This window comes from Pan troglodytes, chromosome X, assembly GCF_028858775.2.
Source record: "Pan troglodytes isolate AG18354 chromosome X, NHGRI_mPanTro3-v2.0_pri, whole genome shotgun sequence".
Classification (NCBI taxonomy): domain Eukaryota; kingdom Metazoa; phylum Chordata; class Mammalia; order Primates; family Hominidae; genus Pan; species Pan troglodytes.
In genome coordinates this window covers 67,926,639-67,942,348 of record NC_072421.2, presented here as the reverse complement: position 1 = coordinate 67,942,348, position 15,710 = coordinate 67,926,639, and the positions used below count along the sequence as shown (strand labels likewise).

The window sequence follows — 15,710 nt, the reverse complement described above, 5'->3', positions numbered from 1 at the left end:
GTTCCACAGAAAAGCATTACCCATGAACTTACAAATGAAGAGGTATTCCTTCAAAAGAAGGCCTCAATAAGATTTTACCTTTGCAAATGATAGGGTAGTAAGCATACCAATTTCCACCTTGGCAGGGATATAGATTCTATACCCCAGAATTAGCCACCAGGCAGTTCCCTCAGATGACAAGTTAGGGCCCAGCAGGGGCTGAGGAGTACCTTCTGAAGCCAGAAAAATACAGAAGTAACCGGATCTCAGCAAGTCCTTTAGGGAAGATGAGTACCTTAGTCATTTGATTATACTGGCCTTTACTAGGGTGGGTGCTTAGTATCGCAACACAGTGCTTCCTGTGATGCTTCCATTTTGGGAACTACACCTTCAAAAAAATCATAGAATCTTAGGGGTCATTTACCTGCCACTGATGCAGGAATGCCTTGTGAAACAGCCTAAAAAATGATCAACTCTTTTTTTCTTCTGGGCAAAACTTTCCCAGCTCTTCTGGCTCATCCTTTTATCATCTGAAGACTCATAACCACCCTGGCTGCCTTTCTTTTTCAGGATGCATTCTAGTATGTCATCTGACAAATGTCTACTGAGTACCTATTGTGTGACAGGCACCATTCTCAGTGCTGGAGACACAGCAGCATATAAAAGTCCTTGGTCTCATGAAGCATTCATTCCAGTGGGAGTAGACAAAAAGAAATAGATGAGTTAGGTCGTGATCAGTGCTATGAAAGAGCAAAAAGTAAGGTCAAATGCATACAGTGATGGTGGAAAAGTAGCGGTGCTATTATATACAAGGTAGTCAGAAGAGACCTCTCTGAAGAGATGACAGTGAACAAAGACTTCAGGAAAATAACTATGCCAATATCTAGAAGAGTATGCTAAGGAATAAAAGCAAATACGAGGGCTGTGAGGTGGGAGCGTGCCTGGCCTGACATGGCTGAGAAATAACAAGGTGGCCAGTATGGCTGAGATAAAAAAGAGTGATAGAAAATGAGGTCAGATATAGCCAGGGCCATAATGTGTAGAACCTGGTAGGTCACAATAACCAAATATCAAATATCATGGTATTTTGAATGGGAAAGCCACTGGAGGCTTTTGAATACATGACATGAATAGAGTGACATAAAAAGACTTTTAAAAATATGGGCCACTCTGGCTGTTGTGTGGAGTATGGGCTGTGGGGGCTATGAGGCAAGGATATAAGCAGGGAAAGCAATTAAGAGGATACTGCCACAATCCAAGTGAGAGATGGTGACCTGAAATAGGAAGGTAGTGATGGAGATAGTGGGATGTGGGTATATTTAAAATATAAAATAGATAGGATTTGTTGATTTATTGGATGTAAGAGCCTGAAGGAAAGAGAGAAGTCAAGGAAAAACATCAAGATTTCCAAGAGACGTATCTTGAAATATCTCTGCTTGAAATCCCACTTTAGACTCTCCAGAATCAGATGTTCCTCTGTAGGTCTTCACCCAAATCAGGGGGTCTTAAGCTGAAGTCCACAGAGAGTTCAGTGTGGTGGGGGTGGTCCTTGAACTCCCACAAATTTTATACAGAACTCTACCTGTATGCTTTCTTTTTCTTTCTTCTTTTTTTTTTGGCTGAGAAATTTTTATAGATTTTATCAAATTATCAAAGGGGCAAGGGGTCCATGACCCATGAAAAGTCAAGAACCGGCCGGGCACAGTGGCTCAGCCCTGTAATCCCAGGACTTTGGGAGGCTGAAGTGGGTGCATCATGAGGTCAGGAGATCAAGACCACCCTGGCCAACATGGTGAAACCCCATCTCTACTAAAAATACAAAAATTAGCTGGATGTGGTGGCAGGTGCCTGTAATTCCAGCTACTCAGGAGGCTGAGGCAGGAAAATCGCTTGAACCAGGGAGTGAGAGGTTGCAGTGAGCCGAGATCGTGCCACTGCATTCCAGCCTGGCAACAGAGTGAGACTCCATCTCAAAAAAAAAAAAAAAAAAAAAAAAAGTCAAGAACCACTGTTCTGAAAAGGCTATTATAAAAATGTTTAGGCTCTTCTGTTCCTTTTACCTAACAAGTGGACATTTACTATAATGTTACAAATAACTGACACATCATCATCCTAAGAAGCTTTTTGAGTAAAACACTACAAAGAACTACAATTCCTAGTTCATGAATGCTATCAGAGATATTACTTGAGAATGTTTAACTCCAATCTCACTCCTATCCCCAACCCTCTTTCCTGGATGTACCTAAGTCACGGGAAAAAAATAACATACGAGGACCTTAGGGTGATATAATTCAGGGTAAATTCAGGGTTAGTCTAGTAGTCCTCTGAATAAGGTTCTTTTGTTTCTTTTCCCATTCTCTGCATGCTTAAGGCCTAACTACTGCACTCTGCTCCTTCCTTTTCTTCTACTTCCTAGCTTCTATGACTTTGCTCATCATCTTTGTTTGTTTGTTTGTTTTTGAGATAGAGTCTTGTTCTGTCACCCAGGCTGGAGTGCAGCCGCACAATTTCAGCTCACTGCAACCTCCACCTCCTGGGTTCAAGTGATTCTCCTGCCTCAGCCTCCCAAGTAGCTGGGATTATAGGTGTGCACCACCACACCCAGCTAATTTTTGTATTTTTAGTAGAGATGGGGTTTTGCCATGTTGGCCAGGCTGGTCTTGAACTCCTGACGTCAGATGATCTGCCTGCCTTAGCCTCTCAAAGCGCGTTCCAGGCGTGAGTCACCGTGCCCAGCCTGCTCATCATCTTTTAAACTTCTAACTCAACACTTGTTCATTTGGGCCAGTGTTTTTAAAACTGTTTTGTCTTAGTAAAAGAACCTTTTCTTCTAATGAGAGATGCCACGGAACTCCCATAATTAATAAACAAGTAAAATTTACCTTGGTTAAATCAGGAGGGCTGTCAACACCCGCCCCCCCAACCCCCAGGCATTGCAGTGAAATTTTAGGGCTCCAAGGAACATATGGAAAACTACTGTCTTAGACCTTCATCACTGTTATGGATTCTCCATGGTGGGCCATTACATGGAAATACTCCCTGTTACCCTAGAGTCCCCTATCCTTGTAACCCTTCTGACCCTGGGCAACTTCCATTCCCTTTCTCTGTTCCCAAGCTGTTGAAGAGAGTTAAGGAATTAGAAACTTGTATCAAATGGGTCAACTACAAATCACTATTGTCAAACTTTGGCTGAGTGGTCACCCTTGCTCAGCCAACCTTTTGCTCATCTTTTGTGAAGACTATTATCACCATCACACTCACCAGATGGCCAGCCAATGTAGAATTCAATTTCCCTCTTCACCATAAAATCTCTGTAACTGGCCGGGAATGGTGGCTCATGCCTGTAATCCCAGCACTTTGGGAGGCCGAGGCAGACGGATCGCCTGAGGTCGGGAGTTCAAGACCGGCCTAACAAGGAAAAACCCCATCTCGGCCGGGTGCAGTGGCTCACGCCTGTAATCCCAGCACTTTGGGAGGCTGAGGTGGGTGGATCACAAGGTCAGGAGATCGAGACCATCCTGGCTAACACAGAGAAACCCCACCACTACTAAAAGTACAAAAAATCAGCCGGGTTTGGTCGTGGGCGCCTGTAGTCCCAGCTACTCGGAGGCTGAGGCAGGAGAATGGCTTGAACCCGGGAGGCGGAGCTTGCAGTGAGCCGAGGTCGCGCCACTGCACTCCAGCCTGGGCAACAAGAGTGAAACTCTGTCTCACAAAAAAAAAAACAACAACAAAAAAAACAACTCTATAACTTCACTCTTCCTTTTACTGTTGTCTTTAAGGAGCTGAATCTGTCTCTACCAAGCCATTTCCAACGTAATATCTTTGTGTTTTTTTTTGTTTTGGTCTCACTTCGTTGCGCAGGCTGGAGTGCAGTGGTGTGATGACAGCTCACTTTGGCCTCCAGCTCCTGGGCTCAAGTGATCCTCTCACCTCAGCCTCCCGAGTAGCTAAGACTACAGGCACACATCACCATGCCCAGCTAATTTTTAATTTTTTTGTAGAGACGGGGGTCTCACTACGTTGCCCAGGCTGATCTTGAACTCCTGCCTCAAATGACCCTCCTGCCTCAGCCTCCCAAAGTGCTGTGATTAAAGGCACAAGCCACTGTGCCCAACCAAAGGTAATGTCTTTACCACTCCACTTTTGTTATCAATCTAGTACCCCCCACACATTCTTCCGGACCTCACTCTATTTATTGATCATCCTCCTGGTCATTAGCAGCTAGTTTTTCACTCTACTGGTGCCTTTCCCCTGTCTTAGAAACACTTTCCCTCAACTCATTTTTCTACCCTTTCAAATGATCACTCTTCTCTTTATTTTTGAGACAGGGTCTCTACTCTGTCACCCAGGCTTGAGTACAGTGGTGTGATCACAGCTCACTGCAGCCTCAACCTCTCAGACTCAAGCCATCCTCCAACCTCAGCCTCCTGAGTGGCTGGGACTACAGGTGTGCACCATCATCCAGCTAATTTTTGTATTTCTTGTAGAGACAGGGTTTCACCATATTGCCCAGGCTGGTCTCGAACTTCTAGACTCAAACAATCTGCCCGCCTTGTCCTCCCAAAGTGCTGGGATTGCAGGAATGAGCCACCACACCTGGCCTACTCTTCTCTTTTCTGTGCTACAGTGGGAATGATACTAGAACTGGGAATTTGAAGACCTGGGTTTAAATCCTAACCTAGCCACTTACTAGCTATGTAACTTTGGGCAATTCAGTTCTCAGAGCCCCCCCCTTTTTTTAAATCTCTAAAATGGGGATAAGAATGTCTATTTCATGGGGTTGTTAAAAGGATCAAATGGAAAAACACACATCAGAGTGCTTTGTAAGCAGCAATACACTGTTAGCTGATAAAGAAATTGAGGCTGGTGGGGGGTTGCTAAATGATGCCACATCTATTAAGTGGTAGAAATTGGATTAGTTACCCCAGGTCTGAATCCTAAGTCTAGGCTTTTTCCGCTACAGCATTTTGCTTCCATCTTTTTTATGACCACTCTGTCTCTCCCAAAGACACCTCCAAGTACCCACTATGATCCAATTACTGGGTTAAGCACCAAGGGATGCAATTATATACAATGACATAATTAGTATACTGAGATACAATCAGTCAAGGTCTCTGACCTTGAGGAGTTTCAAGTCTAGAGACTGACAGATAGTTATACTGTGATAAGTAACATGAACTAAATGCCATGGTATCTGGGAGGGAAGATAATTAGGGAAAGGCTTCAAGGAGGACATAACATTTGTTTTCTCTTTTCCAGGCTCCTTTAAGTACCTGTACCTTACTGAGTTTCTTTTTTTTTTTTTTTCTGCAACAGGGTCTTGCTCTGTCGCCCAGGCTAGAGTGCAGTGGCGCAATCTTGGCTCATTGCAACCTCCACCTCCCGGGTTCAAGCGATTCTCCTGCCACAGCCTCCCGAGTAGCTGGGATTACAGGTGCCTACCACCAGGCCCAGCTAAATTTTTTTGTATTTTTAGTACAGACGGGGTTTCCGCACCTTGGCCAGGCTGGTCTTGAACTCCTGACCTTGTCATCTACCCACCTCAGTCTCCCAAAGTGCTGGGATTACAGGTGTGAGAGACCGCGCCCAGCCACCTTACTGAGTTTCTGATTGCTCTTTCCTTCCTCTTCCTTCTCCCTTAACTTGCCCCAAAGTTTTATCCTTGACTTTTTTTCTGTCTACATGTTTTTCCTTGGCAAACTCATCTACACCAACGAAAGCACAGGCCTCCTAAATTTTTCACATCAGTCACAAAACAGTCTCATAAATTTTACTTGCACATTTCAAGTAAATGTGTCTATGGAAATGACTATCCAGTTGTCACTTTAGGACCTAAATTCAGTAAATCCAAAACTAGACTCATTACTTACCCAGCGTCCACTTCTCTGTTTCTCTCAAAAGGATGGAGGTGCTGTTACTGAAGCAGACTCATACTCCTCAAATATGGGAAATAGAGGACATACATGAAGAAACAGGTTTTGAGACAGAGGACATACCATTCAGCTGTTTTATGTAAGATGGCCTCAGTATCTAAAGGCATGGGTTGGGGGACTTCTGGAAAGTAAATAAGGATCTGAGTAATTTGTTTTCTAACCATGTAAACTATTCTTGCAAAAGTAGTATCTCTGATAGCTATAACTTCATTTTTTATCACTTCTTCCTATTTAAAGTACTATTATAACATGCTAACTTGTATTTCTCCCTCTGCCTCTCTTCTTTTTCAGTATTTTATATACACATCACTTCTTCATGCAGAGCTGCAACCATACTCCTCTTAGCTTCTGCCAAACCAGACTATTATGTAGTCTTTGAACATACCTAAATATACCCTGGCTTTGGGCTTTTGTTCATCTTGTTTCTCCTGCTTGTCAACAATAAGCATTGCTTGAGGAACTTCTATATGCCAAGCTCTATGGCAGGCATAACATAGTGAACAAGAAATGGCTTGTGCCCTCATAGAGTATATACTGTAGTAGGGGAGAGAGACAAAACTCAGAAAGACACATGAAATGACTGCACACAAGTGCCAAGAAGGAAACAAACATGAAGCAAAGAGAGAATAATAGTTGTTAACTACTTAAAGAGACTGATCTGGAAAGGCCTGAGGAGTGACATTTAAGCTGAGACCTAGAGGATGAAGAATTAGCCATACGACGAGCATTCCATGCAAAGAGAACTGCACACACAGACATTCTATAGAGGGACAGAGCTGGGTCTATTCAAAGAACTGAAAGACGGTCATTGTGGCTGAAGTCTAGTGAACGAGGGGAGAATGATACATGGTGAGACTGAAAAGAGGCAGGCAGCAGATCACACAAGGCCTTGGAGCTGATTTGTCTATCTCAGGTGAGAAATGCTGGTAGCCTAGACTGAGGTATGATAGTGGAGATGGAGAGAAATAGAAGGATAGAAGATACCTTTTGTAGCTGGAATGGACAGGCCTTTGCTGATGGACTGGATGTGAAAATTCAGAAAAAGTGAGGAATTGAAGCTAAATCCTAGGTTTCTGGTTTAAAAACCTAAGTCAATGGTGGTACACTTACTGAGATGGGTGAGGAGGCACATTTGGGGGTTAAAAAGCCAAGGGTTCAAGGTATGACATGTCTGTGAAACACCCATGAAGGAAGGGTGTTGCAAGTATGGGTCTGAAGGTCAGGAGGGGTCTGGGCTAGTAATACGAATGTGGGAGACATTAGTATAAAGTTAAGTGTTGATATCTGTCAGGCATTTAAGAAAAACGTTCAAAGCGGCAGGCCAAAGAAATGCAAATCAAAACAATAGATACTTTCTGTTTGCCCAATTGGATTTTCTTTTTTCTTTTCTTTTTTTTTTTTTTTTTGAGACAGAGTCTCGCTGTTGCCAGCCCAGGCTGGAGTGCAATGGTGCGATCTCGGCTCACTGCAACCTCCACCTCCTGGGTTCCAGCAATTCTCCTGCCTCAGCCGCCCAAGTACCTGAGATTACAGGCACCCGCCACCATGCCTGGCTAATTTTTGTATTTTTAGTAGAGATGGGGTTTTGCCATGTTGGCCAGGCTGGTCTCGAACTCCTGACCTCAGGTGATCCACCCGCCTCAGGCTCCCAAAGTGAGCCACCGCGCCCGGCCACCCAATTGGATTTTCTAAGTATTAACACCCAAGACAAATGCAGTGGAACATATTCTGAAACTCTGTTATTGTAGAAAGCAACACTTTTACCACATATCAAGAGCCTCAAAATATTCAAACACTTTGACCCAGTCACCGGCTCTAGAAATCTACCCTAAGGAAACAGTGACAGATACATTTAAAGATGTTTGTTTATGGCATTACTCAGAATAGCAAAAAACCAGTGTCTAAATATTTGACAATAACAGATTAAATAATTATGGTACAACTAGAGCATGGAACATTCAATATCATGGTTTCAAAAGACACGAGGAAATGCTCATGGTATAATGTTAGGTTAAAAAAACAGGATAAAAAGCTATAGTTACAGCATTCCAAATTTATCAGCTTAAATAACTATGTAACTGAAAGGAAACACATCAGAAAGTTAACAATGATCATCTATGAGTGCTAGGATTGAGGCTTATTTTTTATTTAAAAAATATTCTTCTGTTTTGCAAACTTTCTACAATGAGCACTATTACTTTTACATTCAGAAAAATCTTTTTTTTTTTTTTTTTTTTTTTTTGAGACAGGGTCTCGCTCTGTCACCTAGGCTGGAATACAATGGTGCGATCACAGCTCACTGCAGCCTCAACCTCCAGGGGCTCAAGTGATCCTCCCAGCTCAGCTCAGCCTCTGGAGTAGCTGGGACTACAGGCCTGTGCCACCATACCTGGCTAGTTTTTTATTTTTATTTTTTGGTACAGACAGAGTCTTACTTTGTTGCCTAGGCTGGTCTTGAACTCCTGGGCTCAAGTAATCCTCCCGCCTTGGCCTCCCAAAGAGTTGGGATTACAGGCATGAGCCACCGCACTCAGCCTAATTTCTATTTTTAACCATCCTTTAAGACTCATCTCAAATACCATTTATGTTCTTTTTTTTTGAGACACAGTCTCATTCCATTACTGAGGCTGGAGTGCAATGGCGCAGTCTCGGCTCACTGCAGCCTCCGACTCCCGGGCTCAGGCGATTCTGCTGCCTCAGCCTCCCGAGTACCTGGGATTACAGGAGTGCATCACCACCCCCGGATAATTTTTTTTTTTTTTTTTTGCAGAGATGGCGTTTTGCCATGTTGACCAGGCTGGTCTTGAACTCCTGACCTCAAGGGATCCACCTGCCTCAGCCTCCCAAAGTGTTGGGATTACAGGCATAAGCCACCGCACCTGGTATCAAATGCCATTATGTTCTGAAACCTTTTCTTCATCCCTCCAACCAGATGTGACCACTCCCTCATCTTTCTCTTGCAGTTTTTTTTTTTTTTTTTTGTATAATTATTTGGATACCAAACTCACTGTTTAAACTACCTATTATCTGCTGACAGGCCGCCCCCAACTTCTTACAAAGGACAGGATGTTAAATTCCATTTCATATCAGTCTAGCCCATATCCTCAGTCACTCACTATCCCCTAACTTTATTATTCCTCATGGTCCTTACCAGCGGAAATTACATTATTTACTAGCTTACTGTTTGTCTCTACCACCAGAATAAAAGCTCCATAGCAGCACTGACTTCATCTGGTTCTCTAACACCTAGAACAGCCCCACAGGAAGCAATTAATAAATATTTCTGAATAAATGAATCATCTTCAGCTCTCTAGACCAAGCCTCTCCTCTGAGCTTCAGACTAACAGACACCTCTACTTATCTCCTAGGCACCTTAACCTCAACATGTTTCAATACTAAATTCATACTCTCCCCTTCCCCGATCTTCTCTTCTTCCTCTTTCCCCTTCTCAATAAATTTCACAGCCATCCACCTAAATCAGAAACATGGACATCTTTCCTTGCTGCTTCCTTCTATCTCACCTCCCACAACCAATTGATCACCAGGTTTCCTGTAGATTCAACCCTCCTAAATGTACTCCCCCATCCCTCTACCATTGCAATAGTAAACCCTAGTCACCTTTGTGACTTAACTGGGTCTAATCTTTTCCCTCACTGTTTCCTAACTGCTGGTACAGTGTACTAGCTAAAATGCAAATGTGATCATGCTACTATTTGAAAAGAAACAGCCGGGGCACAGCGGCTCACACCTGTAATCCCAGCACTTTGGGAGCCCGAGGTGGGTAGATCACCTGAGATCAGGAGTTCGAGACCAGCCTGGCCAGCACGGCAAAACCCCATCTCTACTAAAAATACAAAAACTAGCCGGGCGTGGTGGCAGGTGCCTGTAATCCCAGCTACTTGAGAGGCTGAGGCAGAATTGCTTGAACCCAGGAGGTGGAGGTTGCAGTGAGCCAAGATCGCACCATTGCACTCCAGCCTGGGTGACAAGAGCGAAACTCTGTATAAAAATAATAATAATAATAATAATAATAATAATAAAGAAAAAAGAAACAGAACTCTTCAGTGGATCTCAGTCACCAACCAGAGTAAGCTCTTTGGCGTGTCCTACCTAATAGCAGCTGACATTTACAGAATACTCACCACGTGCCAGATATTGTGCTGTTTTATGTGATTTTTCCCATTTGTGCTTATTAACCCTGAGATAGGTACACATGCATCTCAACTTACAATAGGGCTGCATCTCAATAAATCCATCATAAATGGAAAATATGGTAAGTTGAAAACGCATTTAATACACCTTATTGAACATCATAGCTTAGCCTAGTTTACCTTCAACATGCTCAGAACACTTATATTAGCCTACAGTTGGGCAAAATCATCTAACACAAGGCCTATTTTATAATAAAGTGTTGAATAACTCATGTAATTTATTGATGTTCCCCTGACTGTGTATTGCTTCTGCACCAATATAAAGTTAAAAAATTCTAAGACAAGCCATCGCAAATCGGGGACCATCTGTACCATTATTACTTAGATTTCACATATGAGGAAAGCTGAGGCTCAGTTAGGTTAAATAACTTCCCCAAGGTCCAACAGATTATAAGTAAAGCTGGATCTCAAACCCAGGCCTCTGACTCTATGACCCATACTCTTAGCCACAAATAATAATAGTTGACTTTGAGTGTTTACTGTGTCAAACATTGTGCTAACTGCTTTATATATATTTCTCTTTTAATCCTCATAAACTACTTTATGAGGAAGAACCTATTATTATCTGAATTTTGCAGCTGGGGAAATTAAGGTACTGAAAGATTAAATAACTTACCAAAAATCACAGTGATTAATCACAGTCGTCGAGCTGGGATTCAAACACCTTACCAAGTTCTCAGCAACAAGTTTCTCTTCACGTTCCTCACATCGCAGGCTCTCCTTGATGTGGACCCTACAACATTCTTCAGTATCATTCCTTCCCCCTTACCACCACCATCACCTAATTGCTCATAGCTGCTGTTTTCGGTCTACACATCTCCACCCACCACTGTTTCTTTAATGCCTCTGTGGCTTTACTAAGGCTTTACATACTCTGCCGGCTAATGCTCTCCTCTCCTCTTCCCCTGGATATTCCTATTTACCCTTAAAGAACTCAGCACAGGAGTCACCTCTTCTCCTCTCTCCTGCTCCCTTTGGTTAGGTGCCCTTCCTGTCTGCTCTCATAGTACCTTGTGCATCCCTCCATAACATCAGTTTATATTGATATTCTGTTTCTATGCCCGTTTTCCTCACCAGATTGTATGCTCCTCCAAGGCAGGGACCACTCATACTCACACAAATACCTATACAGTTTGTATCCCCAGTGCCTAGCATAGTTCCTAGACATCATGACCACCCATTAAATGTTGTTTAAAAAACAAACAACAACAACAAAAAAACCTAAGAAAGTAAGCAACTTTTCCAAGGTCACACAATGAAGCTGTACCAGGACTAAGATCAGTTCAGGATGTTACACATCTACTCCAGTAGTCTGAACAGAGCTCCTCAATCAGTGGACCATAAAATGGCCTAGCTTTGCCTTTCAGAGACATCTACCCCACTGTACCATATGAACATTGCTATGATGTGATGTGGAAAAGGTTGGGAGACACTCTGCTAAACTACATTGCTGCTGTTGCCAACCATAAGGTAGTAAGGGTCTGATAAGTAGGTATAATCATCTCAACAAAAGCAGAGGCTTCTTGGAAAAACTCAGGAAAGTTTGCTCTCCCTAGGGCCTATGCTCAATAAGAACCAAGAAAGTGACACATACCATTCTGGCCCCCCACCACCCGCCAAGAAAGCATGCCCCTGAAAAGCACTGCCATTGGGCAGGCCTCATATTATAGCTATTGACCCACCTCTGTATTTTAGCCTGTCTTTGAGATGCCATAGCAACGAGACTAGGATAAGCCATGGAGGAATTGGCAGTGTGATTTTCAGCAGAGTTGTTCATGGTTTTGGGCAGCTCAAACTCTGCCACATGATAGCAATGGCACTGAGTTAAGTAGTTTATAAAGTGTTCTCGAGCCCGCTGCAAATGATCTAGACGCTTGCTGGGGTTGACTTGTTTCATGGTGAGGGCTCCTTGAAACGCTGGCACCAAAAGGTACTTCAGGTCGGTGGAAGCAATCTCTTCCAAATCTTCATTTCGGCTGGAAGAGCAAAAAGGAGGCAGTGAAGCCTGACTAGGCATTCAAATTGTGGCCCTTGCTTTCAATGGGGGACGGAGTGGGAGGCTGGGCTGGGAGTGGACCAGAGGGAGGAGGCACGGGGAACAGCGGCCAGTTTCACTCAATGAAAGTGGCTGAGGGCTCACACCCAATGCCTATGCAATCAGCAGACGCTAGGAAGCAGAGTCGTAAGATATCAACCATCTGGGAAGAGAGGGGGGGAATGTAAACAATGTACACAAGATCGCAGTGGTAAGTAGGAACGAAACGTTCTCACTACTAAAGGTCCCCTCCACTCAGGCGCAATGGCTCCACCCTTGGTAACCATTATTACCTTCGTTCTCAGCCATTATTACTATCTTCCCCCATACCTGAACAAGTCGAGCTGCGATAACATTTCGGCAGCCTTCTCAAGGAGGTCCAAGCCCTTGAACACCTTCTCCTGGACTATCCGGGAACCGGCGGGTTCAGTCGCTACTTCTACTTCGTCCAGTAACTGTTTACCAGTTTCGAACAGCTCGGGGAGCCGCGGCAGCTGTAACTCGTCCTCAGCAGCCATCTTGGGGAGAGAGGAACCCAGAAGATCTCTTTTCCGGGGTCAAAGGCAACCTTGATAAAGAAGAATTAGGCGAGCGCGGACAAAACCGGAAGAAGCACCTCATTGGTCCAGTAGCTTCACTGTTAACAAAGCATCAAAGGACTTCCGGGAGCCGCTGTTAGCCGGCCCTGGCAACCGTTTCCATAGACTCATTTTACCAGGCAGCCCGTTACAAGTCGTAGGCATCTGTTAAAAGCAAACAAACAAGCAAAACCCTAGGCGCTGTTTTACCATGAGCTCCTCGTCGCCGACACGGGGCTGAGAAGTTCTGTGGGCTCTGAAGCCCGGGTGAGGCGAGGCTGAATTCGGAGCGCGAGGAGTGCGGACGAGCGAGTGCGTTTTAGGAGCCAGTCAGGCGCGCCCCTTACCTCGCGAGTAGCTCCCTAGGTTGAGGAGTCCAGGGACTCTAGCCGCCGCACCACTCCCATGGTTTGAAGATCCGGTCGCTTGAGCGCGAAGTGCAAGTAGCGCCCCCCTGCGGTTTCCGTCCACCCACCAGATGGAGCTCCGGGTTCCTCCCAGCCAACCCTCTCCCGTCCTCTTCCCCCTTCACGCCACACACGCCTACGACCCGTAGGCCGGCGTCCGGTGGAGCCCCCCTCAGCAAGATTGGTAACCTGCAACTCCGGTCACCGCACAGCCGGCTTCCCTTCGTGCGCTTAGTTCCTACGTCAAATGTTATTTCTGTGCAACCTTCCTTGTCTCTCTACCGCCTTCCACCCTGTGCCCTTCAGCCGCCAAGTCTGGGTTTCTTCTATGCATCTCTAGCATGGCACCTACCACGCTGTATAATTGCTAGTGACTTACAAATCTCTCTTATCAGAATGAATTTGACTCATCTTTGCACCACTCTGGCTAGCCTGAGTACTCAGTATCAGTCATTATCTGAATAAAAAAAAAAGTGATCAGTTTGGAAAGCAGCCAACTTAATGCAGAACAGCATTGTTCAGTAGGTAGTTACTAGCTACATGTGGTTACTAAGCACTTGAAAGTGGCTATTTTGAATCGAGATGTGCTGCAAGTGTAAAAAACACCCCAGATTTCAAAGACATTTAAAAAAAAAGAATGAAAAATGTAAATACTTTTTACATGGACTACATGTTGAAATGATAGTCTTTTGGATATGTTGGATTAAATATATTATTAGAATTAATTGTACTTCTTTCTTTTCACTTTGTAAATGTGCCTGCCAGATAATTTAAAACTATATTTGTAGCTCCCATTATATTTCTACTGGACAGAACTGATGGAAAACATAATTTCAGGACTTCAAAGAAGGGACGTCATTGTTTTGAACAAAGCAATATAAATACATACTGATTACCTTAGGACGCAGCCTGAATTGTCCTAGGAGATTTAAGTAGCAGGCACACTGTCTACCCCTGAAAATAAACTTTTAAACTAGTATTTTAAACTACATATCGTTGAGAAGAAAAAAAGCTTCATTAAAAAACAACTAGAGGGCAATATAGGACAGTATAAAATAGGTGATATGTTGTATTGCACAGGCTGTTGGAAAAGCAAGAAAGGGCAAGTCATCCCATGCTAGGAGTAGTTCAGAAGGCTTCTTAGACATGACATGCGGTCACATAGAAGAATGTCAAAGTTTAAAGGGAACCCCCAAAATCGGAGGAAAAACTTGAGACCAGAAAGGTTAAGGGACTTGTCCAGCCAGTTTGTGACAAAGTCAGTGACTTCTGAGTTCAATTGTTTCTACTCCATTAACCTTCAGTTGGGTAGGATTTAGAAAGATGAAGACCTTTAATGTGGGACAGATTGAAGCCCCAAACTAGAACAGTGCTTCCTAAGAGGGAGAGGAGGCTGTGGCACACATGTAGGTTGAAAAAGCTTCCCAGGTGATTCTAATAAACCTTCCCTTGCAACCCCTGCTTTATAAACTAAGAAGGAAGTGAGGCTTTGGCGAATTACCTATTTGGTTTATCTGGCACCTCTAGTAAACTGACCTTTCAGGGTCAGGCTTGGCAGGGAATATAAAGAAGAAAAAGATAGTACTTGTGGAGGAGACTTAGAAATGTAGTAATTGTGAGAGTAAAGATAATTTGCTTCTCTGCATTTGCTTGGATTAAAACATGTCTTTACTGTTACTTAAGAGGAAAAAAATGTGCACAGTCTTAATTTGGTCTTAAACTTTGTAAGCCATTTTTTATGGCTTTCAAAATTAGTCTTTTTTTTTTTTTGAGACAGGGTCTCACTCTGCCACCCAGGCTGGAGTGCTGGAGTGCATTGGCACGATCTTAGCTCACTGCAAACTCCGCCTCCTGGACTCAAGTGATCCTCTACCCTCAAGCCCCCCAATTAGCTGGGACTACAGGTGCAAGCCACCACTCCTGGCTAATTTTTGTATTTTTTTGTAGAGGCGGGGTTTCGCCGTGTTGCCCAGGCTGATCTCAAACTCCTGAGGTCAAGTGATCCACCCGCTTCACCGTCCCAAAGTGTTGGGATTACAGATTCAGTGTGCCCAGCCAAAGTGACGGTCTTTATGGGAGATGCCAATTACTTTCAGAGTGCCTGTTATATATTAGAGTTGTCATTTTAAGCATTGCATTTCATCTTATTCTGAAAGAATACCAAGATTAAAAAGTGGTTAGAAAAAAAGGAATAATGGCCGGGCGTGGTGGCTCATGCCTGTGATCCCAGCACTTTGGGAGGCCGAGGTGGGCAGCTCACCTGAGGTCAGGAGTTCAAGACCAGCCTGGCCAACATGGTGAAACCCTGTCTCTACTAAACATACAAAAATTAGCTGGGCATGGTGGCGCGGGCCTGTAACCCCAGCTACTCCAGAGGCTGAGGCAGTGAGCCGGGAGGCGGAGGCTGCAGTGAGCCGAGATCACACCACTGCACTCCAGCCTGGGCGACAGAGCAAGACTCTGTCTCAAAAAAAAGAAAGAAAAAAAGGAATAATAAAAACGAGTCGTTTGCTGTGTTTTGTGTGTAAACACTTTATCATATTAAACTCCTGTTGTGCATGGGA

The 15,710-nt window shown here is 44.0% G+C and overlaps 1 protein-coding gene across 2 annotated transcripts in view; it reads right to left on the bottom strand.

Moving 5' to 3' along the window:
* The window catches only part of IGBP1 (immunoglobulin binding protein 1), a 33,214-nt gene extending 19,706 nt beyond the window's left edge, over positions 1–13,508 (bottom strand). For both annotated transcript variants that reach the window (XR_001714076.4, XM_016943773.4), the window contains exons 1-3: positions 13,087–13,508; positions 12,492–12,904; positions 11,809–12,102 (exon numbers count right to left, since the gene is read on the bottom strand). Coding sequence is in view for 1 of the 2 variants with exons in the window: in XM_016943773.4 (XP_016799262.1) it covers positions 11,809–12,102; positions 12,492–12,679 (482 nt within the window). In the remaining variant the exon portion in view is untranslated. The remainder of the gene's footprint in view (positions 1–11,808; positions 12,103–12,491; positions 12,905–13,086) is intronic.
* Positions 13,509–15,710: the final 2,202 nt, after the last annotated feature.